Genomic DNA, 20,944 nt, shown 5'->3' on the forward strand with positions numbered 1-20,944 from the left:
TGCAAAACTGAACACCACAGGCCCAGAATCGTCCATTTTCCATCTTTGCTCTCTCCTGCTTTCCCACCCGGAGTTGATCTTTCTTTGGTTTGGCACGGTCCCGCTCAGAGCTGTGGTATCCCCTCCATTAGTAAAAACCTAGGAGGCTGCTTGGCATAACCTCTTCTGCCCAGACAACAGCATAACCTGTCAGATGCTTTCACAGTCCAAGGGGTAGGAGACAGAGCTGCTGTCTGCTCATTGCACAGCACGAGGCAATCTGCTGAATGACAGGTACGCAGCGGAGGAATTTATCAAGGAGAAACAAGTCAAGCAAGTTCCCAAGGTACAAATCTGACATGCACGCACTTGTCCAACACTGGGCTGGTTCAACAGCTCATGGCCCGCGCTGACAAGGGGAGGTCCGCTGCACGTCTCTGCTGATGTTGCCTAGGTGCACGGGCAGCGAGCGAGCCAGCTGAGCCTGCACAAGGAGCGCGGTGGCAGGCAGGCACGAGAAACCAAGAAATCTGACTGTGCATCAGCCATCAGAGAAACAAAGATGAGGGTTATAGTAAAGGAAGCAGGAGGCAACGTAGCAGGGCAACCACCGAGAGCGTGCGTAGCTCCTGCTCGTGTTAGGGCAAGCTCGGTGGCAGGCAGCAAATATCTTCTGACCATGAACAATCTCCCTGGTGTGTCTGCTGGGAGGATGAAAATTTCCTTTGCCTCCTCCACAAACCTACTGCTTAATAGCTTTGCCACAGCAGTCAGAGTTCCTGGACCACATGCTGCCCTTCACATTAGAATTAGGATTAAACTAATTTCTGCGTTTGTTATCTGACCCTCAAAGCACTCAAACTGAATTTAAAAACTTTTTGAATTTCTGATAAATAATACTCACCTCTGATTAAAAATATCATTTATTCAGGTTTCACATGCTTTCAAATTTATCAGATCCTTGTCACAACTCTGTGTGTGATTCCAGCATCCTGCTTAAACACAAACACATTGACCACCAAAAATATGCCAAAGATGTCTTCTGACGGTAGAAGGCATATGATGTTGCAGTTATATGATATTACAGTTCCCAGAGCACAATAACAAAACACCAGAGGAAAAAGTTTGTAGCCACAAAACAAAGAACTCCACAGAAATGTGGAAATCTCAGGAAACAGTGATTTTCTCCTGAAAAACGCTAATGCTATTCAGCTTTTAGCGTTCCAGGTTTCCATTCTAAAAATCACACTTCATTTTATCTGTAACCTCTTATTACAGATAGGTTAGACTGTATTTTTAAAAGGTTAAAGCAACATGAAATATTTTAAAAGATCCAAAACTAAAAAAAAAAGCAATTTTCAAGTTTTCATGTTAGAGACTTTTGTAAAGGAGGGGGGGTCATTCTGCTTTAGCAAAGCACCCCATTTCAAAATTCTGAAATTCTTCGCAAAACAGCATTCCACTTTTTCATCAAACTCTTTGCCTGGCTATAAATAGATATACTTAGTAACCTAGATGTGGCCTGCAGATATATCCACTGGTGGAAGGAGGTGCAGGACTGCAGTGGACGGTGCACTGGTTCAGTAGCCTGCAGAAACCCAGCTCGCTCCTGCAGCAGACAAGCCCCCATCGCTAGCAGTGCCTGGAGCAGCTTTTACGTACATTAGCGCAAATCCAGAGCAGCTCCACCGAGGCTGATGGATACGACCCTTCTCTCACTTATATTAGTGGTATTCTATTAACTACAAAGGGATAAATCCTGAGATGAAAACCAGACTCCATCAAGTAAACTCTGGACTTAAGCTGCTGCGGCAGAACGGACTCGGGGCCATGGAGCGGTGCCAGGTTCTGCCAGGAGACTTGGCAGCTCTGAAATGATCACCTGCAACTCTTGCTCCTCTCCACTTGCTCCATCTTGGGGTCTGACACAAAGGCCATTAACGCTATGGGAATCCCTCCATCGCATTCAGAAGCCTTAAGGCCACTTCCCCGTGTGCAAGCTTCATTCGTCTTGCTCATGAACAGCAAGATATCTGCGCAGGCTTGGATATAAAACCCAGCACTCCGGTACGGCTATATTCCTGTAAGGTGCCCTACATTTCATTTTCTTCTAGTCAGTAAGTTCCAGTGCCGTTAGCAGCTCGGGAAATTTGGCTTGTCGTCTATAATCTTTGAAGTGTAAACTTCAGATTCATGCAAAACAGAGAGCAGAAGTGATGAATGTATTTTCAGGTGAGTAATGCTGCAGACTTCAAAGGTTCAGTATTAAGTCTGCGAAGCTTCTTAAAGATTGTCACCTGAGTTTCTCAAAAGCTGGCTGAAAATGCATCTGTACTTCCAGATAAATGTATTCTTTGATCTGAGTGATAAAAACAACTGGTTTTCTACATGTAAACTCCTTTTTTGTAAATGTTTATGAACTGTGGGAAATTATGTCTCTGCCAGAATTTAAAATAAAGTGATTCAATAGGTTTGCTTTACATTTACCATTCATTATACTACTAACATAGCAGGAATCCCAACAGAGTTTTCAAGAAAGGTTCATGGTGTTGTAGTTACCAGGGAAACACACGATAAATTGTTGCTATCTAAGAAAGAAAATCCCCATTAACTTTCTATTAAAGAACACGCGATGTGAACTATATAGAGAAATGCCTTTATGGTTACCCTATTAAAACACTGTATGTTTTCCTTCAAATCTTAACCAAATATTGGCCAAGGTCTGACATTTTTATTCATTGTGAACAGCATCTAGCACTTTACAGTCTGTGGTCTACCATGTATTGTTAAAGACAGTCCAGTATTCAGCTGGTTTGGCCCAGGAACAGCGGACGCCGGGTGATAGTTACCGCAGTTAAAACGTTTACAGGCGCAGTTCTGTTGGTGAGAGGTTTGATTTTTTCATGCTATGCTAGCGAAACCCCTGGTGTAACTCACACCAAAATGAAGTTCTTTTGCCAATCCCCAGGATTTGTACGGGGTACCGAATCCAAGTGGGAGGGTTTACAGCTACAGCTACCAACTAACTCTTTATAGTACAGACGAGGTCTCTGGGTGTGCACCTATGGCATCAGTATTTTAGTTTGGACCTGGAGCACACTTTTGAAATGGATCTCCCAATTGCCTCTCCTTAATATGCTTCAGTTCACACCGCAGAGTGGTCTCAGACCATGCAAAGTGGATTTCTTTTGGATGAAACTAAACCAAAAGGTATGCTCCAGAAGTGAAGCTAACGTGCTCCAATCAGCCATGATATTAAGCCACATGAACCAGATTACAGCTAGCTTCAAATAAAAAAGAAAGCATTTATAGCATGAACATCATAACGGTTTCATTCAACAGCTCTGCTCATACTGGGCTGGTCTCCTTGCTAAAGGTGTATTTAGCCTGACACTTTTCCTCCTCTCTATTTCCCCTTTGCATTATGTGGAATTGGCCTTGGTCTAAAGTAAAGTGTTACACGTCACAGACCACTCTGGCCGTGGCAGATCAGTGGTGGAGACATGGATCCTTCAACCCCACCTTGCCCTCCGTGCTCCAGGGCTGAGAACACCACATGCCTCAGCTGCACTGAGATATCTTCCTTGTTCACATCTGCCTTTGCAGATCAGAAGGCCAGTTTAAGAAGTTATCACTCTGGACTGTTAACCACCGCCTCTCAGAGGGAGTAATGACCCCTTACTCAGCCTTTGGGACTGGCCACAAGAGCTGCTCCTACCTCATTACAACACTAACAGGCTGCCAAAAATCGTATCTTGAGCAGCAGCTAAATTAAATATGGTTTCTTCCACATTAAAATGTGCTAAAAGCACCTCATCCTCTCCTTCCCACCATCAGTTACAGTATCTCAGCTAGGCAGAAGGTAGCTTCCAACCAAGAACAGTAATTTTTACTGCTACTTCAAACATTTGACTGTCCATGTCTGTCACACTCAAGCCTTACAGAATAAGACCCAAAACCACAGTGGTAGCTAAGAAGGATCATTCTCATTTAATAGGTGGCCCCGGAGATAAGAAGGGATGTTCAGCAGACACACAGAACCTGCAAGATTTAGACAGAGCCTGGATGTGAGGCTCTAGACTGAGCTGAAAGAAAAGCAAGAGCTACATGTGGGGCAGACAGGATGGTGACAGATGGGAAAGGGAAACCATACTGAGCCTAAGAGCACTGACTCCAGAGACCAGAAGTAGGGCTTTCTTTGGCATGTCCATGGACACATCCCTGTTCCAGATCAGACAAGGTGGCTGTTTGAAAATCTCTCTTAACTCCCCTGCCAGTTCTCCAGCTAAAGTGCAATGTGCCTGTCTCTTCTCTTGTAAGAAAAGGCTGGTCCTGCTTATAGTCACGTCTCTAAGGCCGTAACCCTTTAAAGGAAGGCTGATTACAGGGAAATTGAACTCTCTTTGAAGGCAGAGCACAGGTCCCACCCCTCTTCTCAGCACCCAGGTCGTTTTGCCGGTTTCTCTGAACACTCAACTTCTCGGGCATCGTAGCAGAGCTGGGCCACTACTCCAGCTGGAGGTTAGACATCACGCAACTTCACACTGTGGATTTAGCCTCAGCTTTAAATCAGTGTCATCAAGATGTAAAATAATGGAATGAAAGTCTCATTTGAGTCGGCTGGACTAAAACGTTGATCTGTTTTCTTTTTCCTCTCCTTATTTTTATTTTTACTGGTCTATTTCTTAAATTCATTCCTAAAACAAGCAGACCTTTTTTGTTTCCATTTGCAAAGGATGAAAAAAAGAGAGTGAGACACACATACAAAGCCAAAAAGAAACAGAGAATCCAAGTGGAGAGGTATGTGTTATTGGACAAGTGTTTAATTTATGGAACTTGGCCCGCAGAACAAGAGTTTGAATTGTACTTCAATAAGTGGAGCTCTTAGAATAAATGTGGCTTGTAAAGTTGTTTTACAGTCTGCTTTGCAGAGCAGCCAACACCTCATGGAAACCTTTGAAAAACATTCTGTTTAGAAGCGACAGTGTTTATATTTCATATTTTCTCTATTTGTTTTCCCCTCTGGTTTTATAACTGAAACCATATGCAGGAAAACAGGATTTTTGGGTCTTAAAATATCTACCTGGGCTGACTACTTTTATTATTAAAAAAACAGTTTGCATTTTGAAAATTCTTAATATATTAGGCACTTGGTTCAAACACTAACTTGCCCTTGTTTGATTCCCCAGTCAGCTACAGATTTCCTGAATGATCTTCGGATAGTCGCTTAGCTGGGATTCATCTCCCCCCTCCCTAGGTGTATGCAGTGCAGCTGTCTACATCTAAGCTGGCTGGTTATTTTCCCCACTATAGACAACAAATGCAACAGAGTTTAGGACATGATTCCTCTGCGCAGGATGAGATGGGACGAATCATGCTCTAGACCTGTCTATTGCCCAGCTCTCCACTGACTGTGGTGGGATTCTGGACAAGTTGCTCAGATACAGACACCCACACCAGAGATGCCCTTGTTGTGTCAGAGAGATCCCATCCGAGTCTTTCTGCGTAGCCAAAGGAACAACACAGACATCTCTGGAAGGAAATCTATCCCACCATGAGAACGACAACGGACATACCTGGGTGAATTGCCCCAGGGACAATACCCATCTCTCTACATTGACTAGAGAGCGCCAAAACTATAAGCCTTTAGATGGCTAATGGGAATTGAGAGGAATCCTGCTCTACCAAGATCATTTAGGAGACCTGTGGTAAAGCAGGAAGTCAAACCCTCCTTCCCCATGGTCACACACACATACATATATATGTACGATCCACCAAGAGGCTAGGACAACCCAACAAATAGACTTTGTGCCTCCCTTCGTCAGATTGGGAGATACTGCTGCAGTGGAGGGGACAGAAGAAGCAGTACAGAAAAATATCTCCTTGGAGCTAAGCTTAGTATTGCATTATATAGAGCACAGATTGGAAAGGAAGATACAGAAAGGCTCCAAGACCACATCATAAAAGCCAAGTATCTAAATTAGGATGTAAGAGTCATATTTAGCCACGTAAGTTAAATTGCCCTGATTGCTAACTCTATTGTGTGGTAGTTGTGTTTATACAGATATGACAGAACTGCCTTGGAACGTGGGTTCTTTTAATGCCTGTGATAGGAAACAAGTTTATTTAAGTATTTCATTTCTTTCGTGTGGATTTGTTTTTTTATTTAAAAGTCTGTGGCTAAGCATTTTTTTTACCTGCTTTCTGCAACTGTATTACATTCAGCTTCGGTGACTATTTTGAAATGCCCTACTTTGTTCATTTATTTTCAGTGTCACGGGCTGATCCCTGGTAGAGCCTTGCTCAGTAAAATCATTACGACTCAGCCAAGCATTCTGTCACCATCCCAAAGTTTTGCCTTCTAGCTGTACACTGTATTTCTTTACAGATTTCTTTTTTATTTCTTTATGGTCTGCTCTGAGAGCAACGTGCTTTTACAAACTGTTTCTTTTCAAGTCCCTGTGAGGCCACATCCCTTGAAGTCAAAACTTTTTCTGATCACCTCTGTGCTTTCAGCCTTCCCGGCTCCCCTGCCGATTTCTTTTAATCTCCGTGTCCTGGAGTCAGGTGATACCATGGGACTTGCATTAAAAAAAGAACTGAAGTTTCTAGCCTGGGTGATTACATGGGAAAGCTACCAAACACGACGACAAAAGACTCATATCCTGAAAATGAACATGGAAACCCAGGACTCGTTTAAATATCTTGTAATTTTAAAGCCAGGATTTTCACTTTGAGGAGGGAGGTTAAAGCACAGGCTTGCAATACTAGGAAAGGAGGAAAGAACGATTGCCCAGGCTTGGCTTCAGATATCTTAGTTTAAGGCTAAGCTGCCTATACAAACAGTAGAGAGAGTGGAAGTCTAGAGTCATAGCTCCAAGCACACCTTCTCCAGTGGAAAAGCTGGTTTAAGTTTCACACATCACCCACCTCCCTGGTCCCACATCATCCCACTGTCCATGGCCCACTCAACTGTACCGTTATTTTTTGTGGGGCCATACAATAAGCCAGATCGCTGCAGGAAGACAGGTGAAAGCTGTCCTCTGGCCTCCCTCCATAAAATTTAAAATCGCATCATGGCCCAGCACTGCACCAGTGAACCGATGGAGGGTACAAACTTCAGGTCAGTGTGGGAATTGCAGAGTTTTCTATCATACAACATTAATACGAGAACTCCTCAGTCTCACTAGGCTTCAAGCACTTCTTTAGGGTGTGTTACAGTGCTACCCAATGAATATGTTCTCAAGGAACACAAGCCAGAGTTAAGACCTCTAAGAGGCCTAAATTCAAATCTCTGTGCTGTCATTATCCTGCATACTACAGAGTGCTATACCAGTAGTCTATTTGGAAATGCATGGGCACAGCTGGATCAAGAGATGGGCCCAAACCACCAGGTATTACACCGCAGCCTGAGAAATGTTCATACGAAGCAGGACAGCTCATTACCACACTCATGAATCAGTGTTTGCTGACAAAACGCCCGTTTCTCAAGAAATTCCCCATCAGCCCTAGGTGTGCCATAAGTGATTCAGGCTCTCATTAGCCCTAATTAGCCAATTGTTCAAAAGATTTTTCTATTATTCATGGAGGATGGAGTCTGTACCACAGAGTACAGGCCTATCGACTGGCAGGTGCTCACTGCAAAGAAACTGTGTCTTTCCAGGGTGATGTTCCTGCAGAGATCCCTGAAGGACCTTCTCTAGCTGTTTGAGCCCTTGAGCCTCTCTGCTGCAGGGCCCTATGGTTTACCACCACGGCGGTGTCGAGCATTGCAGCATCCCCACATCTCTTTTTGCACATTTTCTCTCTGTAAAAAGTTGGTAATTCTTCAGCCATCTCCTCTAGTTCTGTCCCAGGTTGCCTTCCTGTCTGAGGTGGGTTAGCTTGCTCTCTTCTACACAGAGATTGTTCCCTTCTCATCCATAGGGAGATAGCAAACAGGAATCATAGGAAAAGAGTATAATTTCTTCTTAGCCCCATAGCTTTGGTGCTGCTTCTTGATGCAGATTACAGGCCTGTTACAGATGGCTCAGTGATTTAAAGCACTAGCCTGGGACTCCAGATCCCTCTTCTATAAACTTCAAGGTTGACCTTGGCAAAATCTTTTAGGCTGGAATGTCTCTCACTTAAAAATAGCCATCTAAAGTCTCAGCAACCAGGCTGAGCAACTAGAGCAACCAGGCTCTATAGCCAGTGGAAAGACAGAGGCACCCCCTTGTTCACATCTAAGATAGGTGTATAAGGAAGAAAAAAAGTCATGAATGACTCTCCGGAGGTGCTAATCTTTCCCTGTATTGACTGCAAAGGGCTTTCACGTGACTGCTTTGCACTGTACACCTGAAAGTTAAATTATGTGAGAAAGGGCCAGAATTTTAAAAATACATAGGTCCCAATTTCAGTGGGAATTAGGCACTCTTGTAAATCTGGGCTTTAGAAGCTTTGCAGTGATGTTTCTGCTTTGTAAAACAGAACAGTAATTTTTCCTAGCGAGGATCAAAATGACTGTAAGATGTTCAGATGCTATGAAGACATAGACACAACCATTCAGTACTTATTCTCCCTGTTGGATACAGCTGCACTGTGCTGCTGGTGGTGAATATTGTCCACAACAGAGGGGCCACTACCTTTCATTGCAAATGCATCCCCATGACTCGCAGTCCCATGAGATGTCCCAGCCTCCTTTATGTGGGTGCCACAGCAGTTGTCCAAGCCCACCCTATATTCTACCCTTAAACTCTTTGGAGAAGTCTCCTGGAAGAAGTGCGAGAAAACAAACAAAACAGGCAATACTGACCAGCAACATCAGCTAAATGTGATGTAAAGTAAGAGTTTGGGAGGGGAAACAACTCCTGTGACACCCTCTGTATGTGCTTGCCTGAGCCTTGCTCTGGAGTCTCTTCCTTGCTTGTGCTGTTGACCTCCAAAGCCTTCGTCCCTCCCAACAAACATGAGGTGTTTGCTTGATGCACCAAGGTTGAGTTTTTACCCATTTTCCTCTACAGTCATTGGAAAGGATGGGAACTTCCAGGGGCAATTTGGGGCTACGGTGGATTGAATCCCACCTGAAGGTGCCTAAATCCACACCGACTACCAGGAAGCCCAGGGCAATGAGACATCTTACATACCTAAGTGTTTGTGGGATGAACTCAGGCACAAATGCCTCATTCCCCAGTGAGACCTGCTCTCCTCCTATCTCACAGGGATGTAGACTCAGAATATTTGACCATGAGCAAATTCCCTCAGCCTAAGAGACACGTAGGAGGAGAAAGGAGACTCCTGCTCAGTATCCCCTACACTGATATCCTCCTGGCTGCAAAAGCAGCCTTTCAGAGCCACAAGCAGCTAGCCAGAAATGACGGTCACCAAGGCTGCTCTAAACTGACCAGTGATTTGACTCAGCTGCTGGCCAGAATCAGATTACAGATAAGCAAAAAGAAGAAAAAGCCATCGCCTTTCTCTTCTTTTGCTCCTCTCTTCCTCCTGCACTAAGTGCATCTGGGCAGAACCTGGGAACCTGCCTTGCTCAGGACCACACAAGACAGCAGCAGCAGAAGAGGAGCATGGTTTTGGCGGTGCCTACTCCTTGTCTAACCACATCTGTTATTTATTACAAATACAGAAGGCTCATTGCCTTCTATAATCTGCCACTCCCTCAGGATCAAGCAAACTGAGCACAGGTTTGGTTTACCTTTTACAGGTACACCCAGTCTGAAGCTGATGCTTGTGCACAAGGTCATTACAAAGGCTATTGCTGCGGTAGGGACAAGCTGCCGGCAGAGAGAGCCAAAGCACTAGAGAACAAGAGCTGCGCGACGCATTTCCAGGGCTGCACTGAACACTGCTCTTCCTGCAGTGAACAGAAAAGCTCTGGTGATGTTCAAGAGCCCTCTTATTTGGGCACTGAGAACCACAGATGTTTTTGCTACCTGTCTGTCAATGTTCCTCCTTGCAGAATATCCTTCCCTCCAGCCAGGCATCCCTCCTGCTGCTGCTACAGGCTTTCTGCTGGCAGCCAGCCTGTCCAAGCTGCCAGAAACCAGACTGCCACCAGAAGGTGGTGCCCACAGTACACGAAACACAGGGCAAGCTCTGCAGCACAGTCCAGTTCTGCTCAACACCTGGGAGCGGGGCCACACAGCTCCAAAACAATCAAAGCAAAACCACAGAGCAGCTGATGCCAGACTCCCCTGGCAAGTGCAATAGCATTTTTGCAAAAAATAACCTTCAGCGTCGCTCATCAGGGTGTGGTGCAGTGCAGTATATTTTATCTTAAGGGTTTATGCCTTAATGGGCTTTTTAATGAAGAGATCCCTGCAATCGCAATTAGGTGTTTAATAATCCCATGATCCTGCCTGGACATTCACCTGCTAATTAAAGAGCATACAACCATGAATCCATTTGGATCATCTGTCCAGAGCCACATTTGGATGTGGATTTCAGCACAATACTTTGCTGCTACCACAGTTTGCTCTTGATGGTCAAAAGCAGATGTGCAACAAGGAGCCAAGGGAGGTCATAGATTTGCTGTGATATACAAGAGCACTGACTCAGAATTAAGAGGAATACGTCTCCTCTGGTATTTTCTCATCTCCTACTGTCTGCTGCTGTACTGGCAATTTGCATCACGTCCCTCAGGCTCTCTCCTAGCTGAATCACAGCAAGCTCCCTCCTCAGCATCCGTGATAGCAGCCGTACCCGGCCACGCAGCACTGGTCAGCATGCAGGTACCAGTCAGCTGTGTGACAGATATACATCTTCCAGCCTACCAGCAGCCCATCGCATGCTGCATCAGGGTGCAGTGCTGTGGGACACCTACAAACTGTGTCCCCCTTCCCAACTGCAGCTTCGTGCCACGGCTCCTTGACATCGGTTGGTCGCATCCAGACCCTAATCTCCAAAATTAGGAGATGGCAATGGCAGCAGGCACACCACTGCCATGGGCCATAGCACACATGGCTCCTGGCAGTGGTTCAGGCAGGGTCACAGCCATGTACATGTCTCTTCTCTATTGAATTGTCTCCTCCTTGACTAAGAACATCATCGTGGGGCTCTAAACTACAGCAGAAACTAGCCAGGCATAACCAAAAAGGTTTTCTAATGCACAGACTTTGTGATTTACAGTTCCCTCTTCAGCCTGAAGAGATGGAGCTTGGAGAAATTGTTGTTGCTGAAAGCCCTAGTGAGAGAAAGCTGTATGCGGAGAAGGAGCCAAGAGCCCAGGACCTGCTGCGGAGAAGTGGAAAGCAAATCCATCAGCTTTTCAGCTATCTCACAGGAGAAATGAAAGAATGTGGAGACTGGATGAAAGGTAAGCACATGGCTTGTGTTTGGGGCTCTCCAGGCAGGAACAGCCAGCGAGGATCACTTCCAGCACTTTCTAACACAGGGAGTAGAGGGGTATGGTCAGAGCTCACTGGGAACTTCTGCCTTCTCATCCCAAATCATTTAGTTCTCAGAAAATACTACTGCATCCTCTTGCCCTTACCATGACCACACACATAATTTAGCAGAGAGAAAAGAAATTTTTTACACTTAATCAGTCATGTGTCATTAGCATCATGTTTCTTATAGCAGTGCCCTGAATTACACATCAGGGCTGGGGAGTTGGTTTCATTTGTAAATGCTCTGGATCAATGAGTGTCCTCTCATCCATGTGTGGGCTGACAGCAGGGACTTGACTCCCGGCTGTGCAGGGAAATGCTCTTGTATTACCAGCCTTGGGGGAACAATAAGCATTGTGGGTGTTATGTAGCTATAAAATACAAAGCAAGTACTGATCTCCAAGTTTTACTGTGCAGGCAGGAACAATACATGACCAGATGGTGCATGTTACCCAGAATTACTACGGATATGGAGCTTTGACAGGTCATGTAAGACTGTGGGTCCTCTGTCAAGACTGGGTGAATTAACAGTACAACTCCAACAACAGAAGAGGAGTAAGAGACAGTTGCATACCATCTGCCTGTGCAGTGGCTATCCCTGGGGAGGAGGCAGCCAAGATGCCCTCAGGCAAGGAGCTTGGCCAGCCCGCAATGTGATCCCCAACCGCTGGAGGATTTCTCCTCCTTCTTTTTCTTTACTCCGGTTGTCCACAGTTGGCAGACAGCTTTTGTTACTCAGTGTCCTGAAAAGCCTCCTGCCTCTCCCTACTAGTTATATTTGAATATTTACCGCTAATACTTGTGTCTGAAACCAACAGTGCTGCTGATATATTTCATAGCTCAACACCACACATCAGTAAAAATTATTTCAAATGAGCCCAGTCCTTTATCCACTTCTGAGGAACACCTTCCTCTCTCATTGTACCTGTCTAGTTCCCCAACAATGCAGAGCCTGGAGGAAGCTTGCTAAGCAGTCCCTTAGCTAGCACCAAGTGCTGGGGGATGCTGAGGAGGCCAGCGACCAGAATGGTACCCAGCTCTTCAAAGCTCCTCTATCCAGGTTACTGCCCTCAGAAAACAAGGCTGGAGACTCTGGTGCAAATACAACATAGAAAGGAAGTGGAAGAGAAGGGAGGTTGTTTTTAGGAATAAGAGACTGCTCAGATTAAAAAGTAGTCTGACACTTTGTGCCATGCCATATTAATAATTTAGTCAGTAATATATTATTAATGTAGCTGAGTAATTCAATTAATTTTAATATTTAAGAACATGAATGAAAGATGCATATACACATTACAGGAACAGGTGCTATATTACGTGCAAACAGAGCTTCTTTCTCATTCAAATACTCCTAGTGTGCATAATAACACACAGCGGTACAGAAAAGGTTACACTCTTCCCAGAAGCAAGTCAATTTGCAGTAGAAGAATCAGCAGCAAGGAGTTATTGCAGTGCTGCTGAGACCCTTCTCTGCACACTGAAATCACGAGGAACACCGTAGCTAGATAACATCCAACAGGCAGCCCCCAGCCCCACATACATCCCACCGCCCTTCTGTGCTCACCTGAGTACTCAAGCTCAGCACCCATTTCCCTCTGCTCTGTCCGGATTCAATAGTCTTCTCTGGAAAGCAATTCCCATCTTGTATAGGCCAAGCTGCCTCTTTCCACTGAGTACAGTCAGAACTGTAACTATTCTCTTAATTTAGGTTCTTCAGTTCCTGAAGTCCATTTTTAGGAAAGTAAACATCTTTGCCAGTCTGACCCCATCTCTTATATATGATGTGCTTCACTATTCTGAGTCTCTAGCTTTCTCCTTAACAGTAGAAGTGTTTTCTTTTCATATTTCCCTATACATACACAAACTAGTTTCAGTCTTTGCCTAAGTCCCTCTCTGCAGCTGAATTATACACAGAAGTGGGTCTGCTACCTCATTAAATTTGTAGCAGAATCTTCTGCAATCTACAAAGCAAGAAAGACTATTTCTGACCACCATAAATAAACCGATTTTTATTAATCCCTCCACAAACTTCATAGCAGTGCCCAGTCCATCCCTGTTAGCCTTTCAAGTGCCAGATGCAAAATATGTTCAGGCAGTAATAAATCAGAGACCCGTTTTACAGTCCTGCTGATACATCGCCCCTATTCTGCAGCCAGCGAGTGACTGTAAAGTGAGTGTGCTTTGAGTGCTGCAACGATGTCTTATCTCTAGGGCTTTTATTTGATCTCCTTCAGATAAACCCCTAATGGTTCAGCTCGTGGACTGGATCTTGCGAGGCACCTCTCAGGTGATGTTTGTCAACAACCCTCTCAGCGGGATGATCATTTTAGTGGGGCTTTTCATCCAGAATCCCTGGTGGATGCTCACAGGCTGTACTGGGACGGCTGTTTCGACATTAACAGCCCTGACCTTCGGTCAGGACAGGTAGGTGGTACCTCGCATCAGGGCACTTAATAAAAATTAATCATTACGTTATCAGGAACATATCAGTGGGTTGTAGCCCCGTATCTGTGCAGCTTTGGTCTCCAGAGGTCAGCGGGCAGATAGGCCAGGCTTGCACGCACAACAGCACCACGTGGCTCCTTTCCCACCCCACGGGTCTCTGTACACGTACAGGTCAGCTCCATTTCTGAGTCCTTCCACAGCTGAACCTGAGGCATCCTCATCCAAGAGACCTCACACAGATTTGGGCAAAACCCCAAGTTAGCTGTGTTCCCACCCATCATGTCCACCCACTCACATGGCGAGTTATATAGGAGACTCTGCTTTGGGGGAAATGGTGGTGGTTTTAGTCATGAGCTAGGCACCCAATGACCAAACACTGTCAGGGCCTAGGCTAGGGAACAGCCAGCTCAGATAAACAGGGGAAGCCATTGAACTCAAAACATCTCCAGCACTGGGTCATACATACCTCAACATGTCCTCTACTATCCCACCGCAATACCTCCGGCCCCCACAGCATCTCTCCTACCCATCACACAATACTTTCAACACCCTACAGTGTCCCTTACAGGCCTCTAAATATCCCCACATGCCCCGCAGCATCTCCCCTATCCTTCACAACACCTCCAGCTCCTCAGAAGTCTCCCACACCCCCATACAGGCACACACACTGCTCCATGTCACCCTTGGGAAGCCAACTGTGACTTGTTGCTTCCTCTTCTCTCTCAGTCATTGACTCTTTCAAGAGTTTTCGTTCCTAGAGAAGGGGGATTTGCAGGTGCAGACATGAGAGATTTCTTTTGATTTCTCTTTTCCTGCTTGTGTCCTGTTTTAAGACTCCATGGGTCATTCCAACCAATCCAAGCTAAGGAGGTCTTGCAGTCCCCTCTGTTTAGCGTCCCTTCCCTTGGGCTAGGAGAGGCAGACAGTGGCACCTTCACAGTCTCAGGCACAGAAGTCCCCAAGTGCTAGGTCCACAGCTAAAAGCCAGCAGACCAGTTTATGGATGGCACGGAGGTAGTTAGGTGAGGACAGCACTGTGGTCCCAGTGCTAGGGTCCCTGAGGAACTGGCATGTCATGATAGCTGATTGTAGCTGTGAGAGCAGACCATTATACCTGTCTGGTTACCATTAGGATATGCCATCATTTCAATCCCACAAGTTCTCCGGGTCACTCCAGATACCCCATCACCATTCAACAGGCTCCAAATTATGCCTTTCACATCCCAGTGCGGGTTGAGCATACAGCAACTACCTCACTGCTTTTTCATCTTTTCCCTATGGTCCCTTTACAAGGAGCAGGACACTTCGAAATTGCATTTCAGTGAGTCCCTGGGACAGGTCACCTTCAGCAAAGCTTACTTCCTTGCACATATTTCTTTCAATCGCAGGTCAGCTATTGCAGCAGGGCTGTACGGCTATAACGGGCTCCTGGTGGGACTGCTCATGGCTGTCTACTCTGACAAAGGGGATTACTACTGGTGGCTTCTACCTCCTGTGGGGGTTATATCCACAGCCTGGTAAGCATCACTTCTCTGTGCTCTGAACACCAGTCACTTCCCCTCTAGAGACGATTTCTCAGAGAATGAGGAATCCTGACATACGCAGCTTACACACATTGCAGGTCCTCTCTGCCCAGTCCCCTACAACAGCACCACTGAAAAGATCCCCTTCTGTGGGCTCTGGCACAGCTTCTGCTGCCCCACTGCGGTGTTGGAAAGGGCACTGGTCGACGCACAGAGCTTGAAGGGCTTCCACACCAGGCTGAGTGAACGCATGACACCGATCACAGCACAAGGACAAAGCTGCCCTACTTCACTCTGCAGATGCTCCTCGTCAGTAGGCCACGTTCAGGGTGGCTGAAACTGTGCCCAGCGCAAACGGTTCTTACGTGCTGAACTGACCTGGTGCTTTCCCTCCAGCTGAACCGAATCTTCCCCATCTTAGATATGCAGCCAGTCATGAGCCGAATGAAACACCCCAACTAACCAAGTGCCAGACGATGTCCTTTTAAGATAAAGTTTACCATTTTTAAATACAGACCTTGACAGCACTACAGAACCCATTTAACAGCCTTAAATGAAATTAATTCAAGGTTTACATTTTAATCATTGTTAGCGATAAGATAAAAATCATTATTGCATTTCACTGCTTCTAAAATAAGATTTCTTCATATTTTATTTCTTTAGTCACTCTGAACGAAGGTCATTTTGTAACAGCCTCTCAAAACCCAGAACATGTTGCAAGAATGTTTAGTCTGTCTTGTCTGCCAAAATTCCTTGAGGCTTTTATATTCAAACTTTTTTTTTTAAGTTCGTAAAACTCAGAGGCAGAGCTGAAAGATTTTAAAATTAGACATTTCAATGATTTTTTTTTCCAACTGATACTTTGAATTTCGAGTTTAAAAGCCAGCATTTCTGAAATTGTTTCTTTTTTTTCCTGACAAGATGTATAACTGGCAGAAATTATGTATTTCAACAGAGAAAATAGGACACCACTTTCACAGAAGTGCTGACTTTTTTCTACAGCTACAAGCAAGGAAATCTGTAAACTGCTCTGGAAACTGAACTTGTGATAAAAGAATAGGCTTCATCTGAGATTACACAGGGAGAACAAAGCATTTTCTCACTGATAGTATCAACACAACAGGACACAAGACGTTGCTTTTGAAATGCCAAATAGTTTGGGTTTTTAATTAGAACCAGCTTACGACCTTCTAGGACTTAAACCCAGCTTCTTGAAAAATGTATTCAAGTCTAAATTCAATTTTAGGTGTGCAATGTCCACTCTTACTTGGAGGTTGACCATAAGAGCTGCTCAGCTCACACACATTAGGGAAGCTCAGTCGAAATCAACAGAACATGGCCCGTTTCCATGAAGGACAGGACCTGGCTTTTCACTCCATTCCACGTGCTTTCTGAGCCCCGTAAGAATCAGATAGTACCTTGTCAATATGCTCCCAGGAAGGCCATTCATGCAGGACACTCACTTCAACCAGAAGCAGGGCAGTCTGGAAATCTCCTGAGGAAAGCAGGTCTTGTGAAGGGTATATCCCAGTTTCTACAGCCAAGACCCCTGGGCAAAGCCATATACAGCATTTCAAATGCTTCTGAGCATTTCTTTGATCTCTAAATCATTTGAGGGTCACCCCAAGTACTTTACATGCTAAATAGACTCGGTCATGTTTCTTGGGAAGGAATTTCAGTTTGCAGAAAATTCCATATAAATTTAGAAGTACTGGGCAGTGTACAGTAACAACATGAGCTTATGACCAATACGGTAGGATGTTTTGCCCCTGTAACCACTACAAACAACTTTTCCTTTTCCTTTCAGTCCAGTCCTGTCCAGTGCTTTGGCATCAGTATTCAGTAAATGGGACCTTCCTGTTTTCACTCTGCCTTTCAATATTGCGGTAACTTTGTATTTGGCAGCCACAGGACACTATAACGCCTTCTTCCCTACCACCCTCATCCAGCCTGTAACATCAGCACCCAACATCACCTGGTCTGCAATCAATGTGCCCCTGGTAAGCTTCCCTACAACACCAAATTTATGTTATTTCATTAAAAAGGTGAGCGTGAAGGCATTCAGCTCTGGATATCAACTTTGCATGGGTCAGAGTGGGCGTACGATATGCACCACCAGTAACAAGTCACAGAAACAAATCAGGTCAAGTCCTTAACAAATGACACTGCCATAATAGCCCCAGGACAGACTTGTCCCATGCCCCAGAAAGGCTGATAGAGCCTGGCAGAACAGAGATCTTGGACCTCTCACTCTACCTAAAGTTGGACTGCCCCAAAATAATTCTCAAGTGAGACTGGTACAGAAGCATGGTACAAAAGCACATCTGGATAAACACTGCAGCTGTCCAGAAGGGACATCGGCAATACAGTCAGTGACAAAAAGAGGACAGAAACACCATGGTCCCAGAGGGACTCATTTACACCCAGTTGCCTCAGTCCAGTTCTGGCACTGGAAGGGGCCTTGTTACAGAAGTAAATTACACGCTCCCAAAGTAAATTCACACCCCCAAAGTGGCCTAAGGGGAACTTCAGTGAAGAAGAAAAAATATAACTTTTCTAGGCAGAAATTCTATGGTGGGGCTGGCTGATTTAATTTGTACCATCATGGCCTCCTTATTTTCTAACCTTTAGCCAAAAGGGTTGGCAGCATCTCCCGCTTATATATTTCCTATATAGTAGTTTTTTCTTCCTATCCTTTATTTCTTGGCTGAACAAACACTAGAATCACAAGTTAGGCCACTCTCCAGCTTCAAACTCAAAAGGACCATCTGTTAGCCCAGAAGTTATCTCCTACGTCATTGTTAGATGATCACATACTTCACGTATTCAGTTGCACCTACTATCTGATAAGGCTATCTTGTTGAACAGCAACAAACAAAGCTTTTTTTTTTTTCCTCCTGAGTCTTTTCAAGTCAGCCTGATCAGCTGCATTTATTTGAAACTTTGAGGAATTACTGTAATATGTGCTAAATCTAGGAGTATTGGACTAAAGTCCCTTCCAGAGCAAACCTATTCAGTCCCAGACAGAGCTGAGACTGGAAAAATAGTGTACCGCAGTTCTGGTCTCTTCTTCATACCATAACACACACTGACACATTCAGTACCAGGACAGGCCATTAGAGTCCCTAAGAGGCACTCAATGAATAGTTTTCGTAGGCCTTCATTTTTACAGAGACATTCTCCTGAGCTGATCCCTTTCCTGCTTTCACTTCCTGAAAAAAGGAATCATATAACCACATTCCAGAAGAAAGCAAAGTCCATCTGTCTTGGATGATGAAGTTCAGACAAAACAGTGGACTAACTCTCGTTTGAAGAACGTGTACCCACATTCACCTGACAGTCCCACAGAGCCAGGTTTACTTCCTTCCTAAATGATAGCTTTCACAAAATAATGGCTCTGCCCTCTTGAGTCCAGTAATACCCTAACGTGTCCTTTTTTACTGGATGCTGCAGCTCTTGCAATCCATTCCGGTCGGTGTCGGTCAAGTATACGGTTGTGAAAACCCTTGGACTGGAGGCATCTTCCTCATTGCTTTACTTATCTCCTCCCCACTGATTTGCTTACATGCTGCAATTGGATCAACAGTAGGGATGCTGGCAGGTAAGAAATAGTATTTACTAAAGTCATTTTTGCATCTAGGGTATCTTCAGCCAAGGCATGATATAGCTCTGTCCAGACTTCACACTTCCATAGCTTTCATATTTCAGTCTCCACCCCATCTTTGAAATTGGCTGTAAATTGGAAGTCTTAGTGAAGGTGACCCAACATGGTGAAGGCAAGAACCAAAGCAGATTTTTTTTTTTTAGCTCTGAATTTGTTACTAGGTTTTGTAACTCATGCAGGTGGTTTCTTCCACCCTGCTTACTCTCCTACCATTAGAGGTGATGAATCCCACAGAGATAAAGAAACCTGGAGAAATAACTCCAGTGACCTCTTGCCACCACAAGCATGCAATGTCTGCCTCAGAGCTGATCAGTCAGATCAGCTTCTTCTAGGTTGCATTTTGTCCTATCCTGATGCAGGCATCTAAAAAAAAAAAAAAATTAAATGAATAAATGAATACCATCCAAAAAGGCCTGTCGCTTCCACATCAGAGAAACAACCTTAAGTTGATAGATGAATCTGACCCTTGAAGTTAGGCAAGATTACTGCTATCTATTTGATTAATTGTAATTAAAAAAATGTGATTTTAATAAGCATGGTCTGAGAAACTTACTTTTTTTTAAAAAAAAAAAAAAGGCACAGTCATCTACTAATAAGTTGTGATTTGTGGTCTGAAATGCTTTGGACAAGATGTGAGCTGTCTCATGTCTAGGTTTTAAAACAAAACTATACACATTTTGTATGGCTAAGAGCATTTGGCAAGTTTTGTACAGATCTGACATTTAATCTTGAAAAGAAAGATCAAGAGAAAGTATTTGGAGACAGGCATGGTGATGAGGAACAGAAAACAAACAAGGCCATCACAGTGGGAAATATATTAATCTTAAAGGTGACATGAAAAGCTACACCCAGCTGAGAAAAGCTGGGAACACCTTACAGTGGCCTGTTCACTGTGTATTGTGCTATCCTTTTTACCAGCACTCGTGAAGCCTGTGAGAAATCGTGCAGAAGCATTTACAAGGTCAGGTTTGGAGCAGACCCTCAGCTCCTGCCCTCCTGGAGAATTTCCACAGCAGTGATGGAGTGACCACATCTGGGGGGCTAACTACAACACATTCAAGGCATAACCAGAAAGTTTTGCCTGAAAGAGTCCTTGAGACTGGGCCAAACTCCAGCTCCAGGAACATCATCACAGCTCCAAAATAACGAGCCCCACTTGACTTCATCCTTTCCCTGCATGGGGCAGTTATGCGAGTGTGAGCCCAGTTAAATTTGCATAGGTGTCACAGGGAAGACACAACAGACTCCCAGCAAACGACAACTCCTGCGAATACATTTCGTACCTAATCTCACAGCCCTGCTTTTTGTCTTGCAGCTCTGACCATTGCAACACCATTTGACAGCATCTACCTCGGCTTACACAATTATAACTGTGCACTTGCTTGCATTGCAATTGGAGGCATGTTCTACGCCCTGACCTGGCAGGCTCATCTGCTGGCCCTTGCCTGTGGTATGTGTCTTGTATGAAAAGGGAAGCCAAAAAGATCTAAGTAGACAGGCAGTCTATGAACTGTGTAGGTTTAGAGCGAGGGCAACAGCTCTGCTACAAAGCTAGGTACTGTGAAAGAGTTATTTCTATGATGGCATCAGAGTTGAGTTTTGGATATCCAAGCAGAAAATGCAAGAGTGCCTTAAAGCCCTTCTTCTTAACATAGAAATATCTAGAAAGGGCAGAAATACAGTTTCTGTGAGAAGAAGGCTATGCCACAAGTAGGCCTTTAACAGATTAGCAACCCAGATTCACAGAAGCAGCCATTTCATAACTATACATATAGTTATATATAAGGAATATATATATATATATTCCTTAAAGGAATTGTGTAAGAAGAACATCAGAGCTGTTGCACGTGGTCAGTTTAAGATCCATCTAAGCCAAATACCTTGTCAGCAGCCAAAGACGGACCCTATGGGAAGAGCTTAAGAACAGTGTAAGCATACGTAATATCCTCATG

General features: G+C 44.6%; 1 protein-coding gene across 1 annotated transcript in view; it reads left to right on the forward strand.

Annotated features, from left to right (window-relative positions):
• Positions 1-20,944, forward strand: part of LOC112994496 (urea transporter 2-like) — a 320,633-nt gene that overhangs the window by 267,869 nt on the left and 31,820 nt on the right. Inside the window, exons 5-10 of the mRNA XM_064502569.1 lie at positions 11,101-11,287; positions 13,595-13,784; positions 15,194-15,322; positions 17,136-17,328; positions 18,782-18,929; positions 20,308-20,442. Coding sequence (XP_064358639.1) covers positions 11,122-11,287; positions 13,595-13,784; positions 15,194-15,322; positions 17,136-17,328; positions 18,782-18,929; positions 20,308-20,442 — 961 coding nt within the window. The 5' untranslated portion in view covers positions 11,101-11,121. The remainder of the gene's footprint in view (positions 1-11,100; positions 11,288-13,594; positions 13,785-15,193; positions 15,323-17,135; positions 17,329-18,781; positions 18,930-20,307; positions 20,443-20,944) is intronic.

The sequence above is a fragment of the Dromaius novaehollandiae genome, chromosome Z (genome assembly GCF_036370855.1).
Source record: "Dromaius novaehollandiae isolate bDroNov1 chromosome Z, bDroNov1.hap1, whole genome shotgun sequence".
NCBI lineage: Eukaryota > Metazoa > Chordata > Aves > Casuariiformes > Dromaiidae > Dromaius > Dromaius novaehollandiae.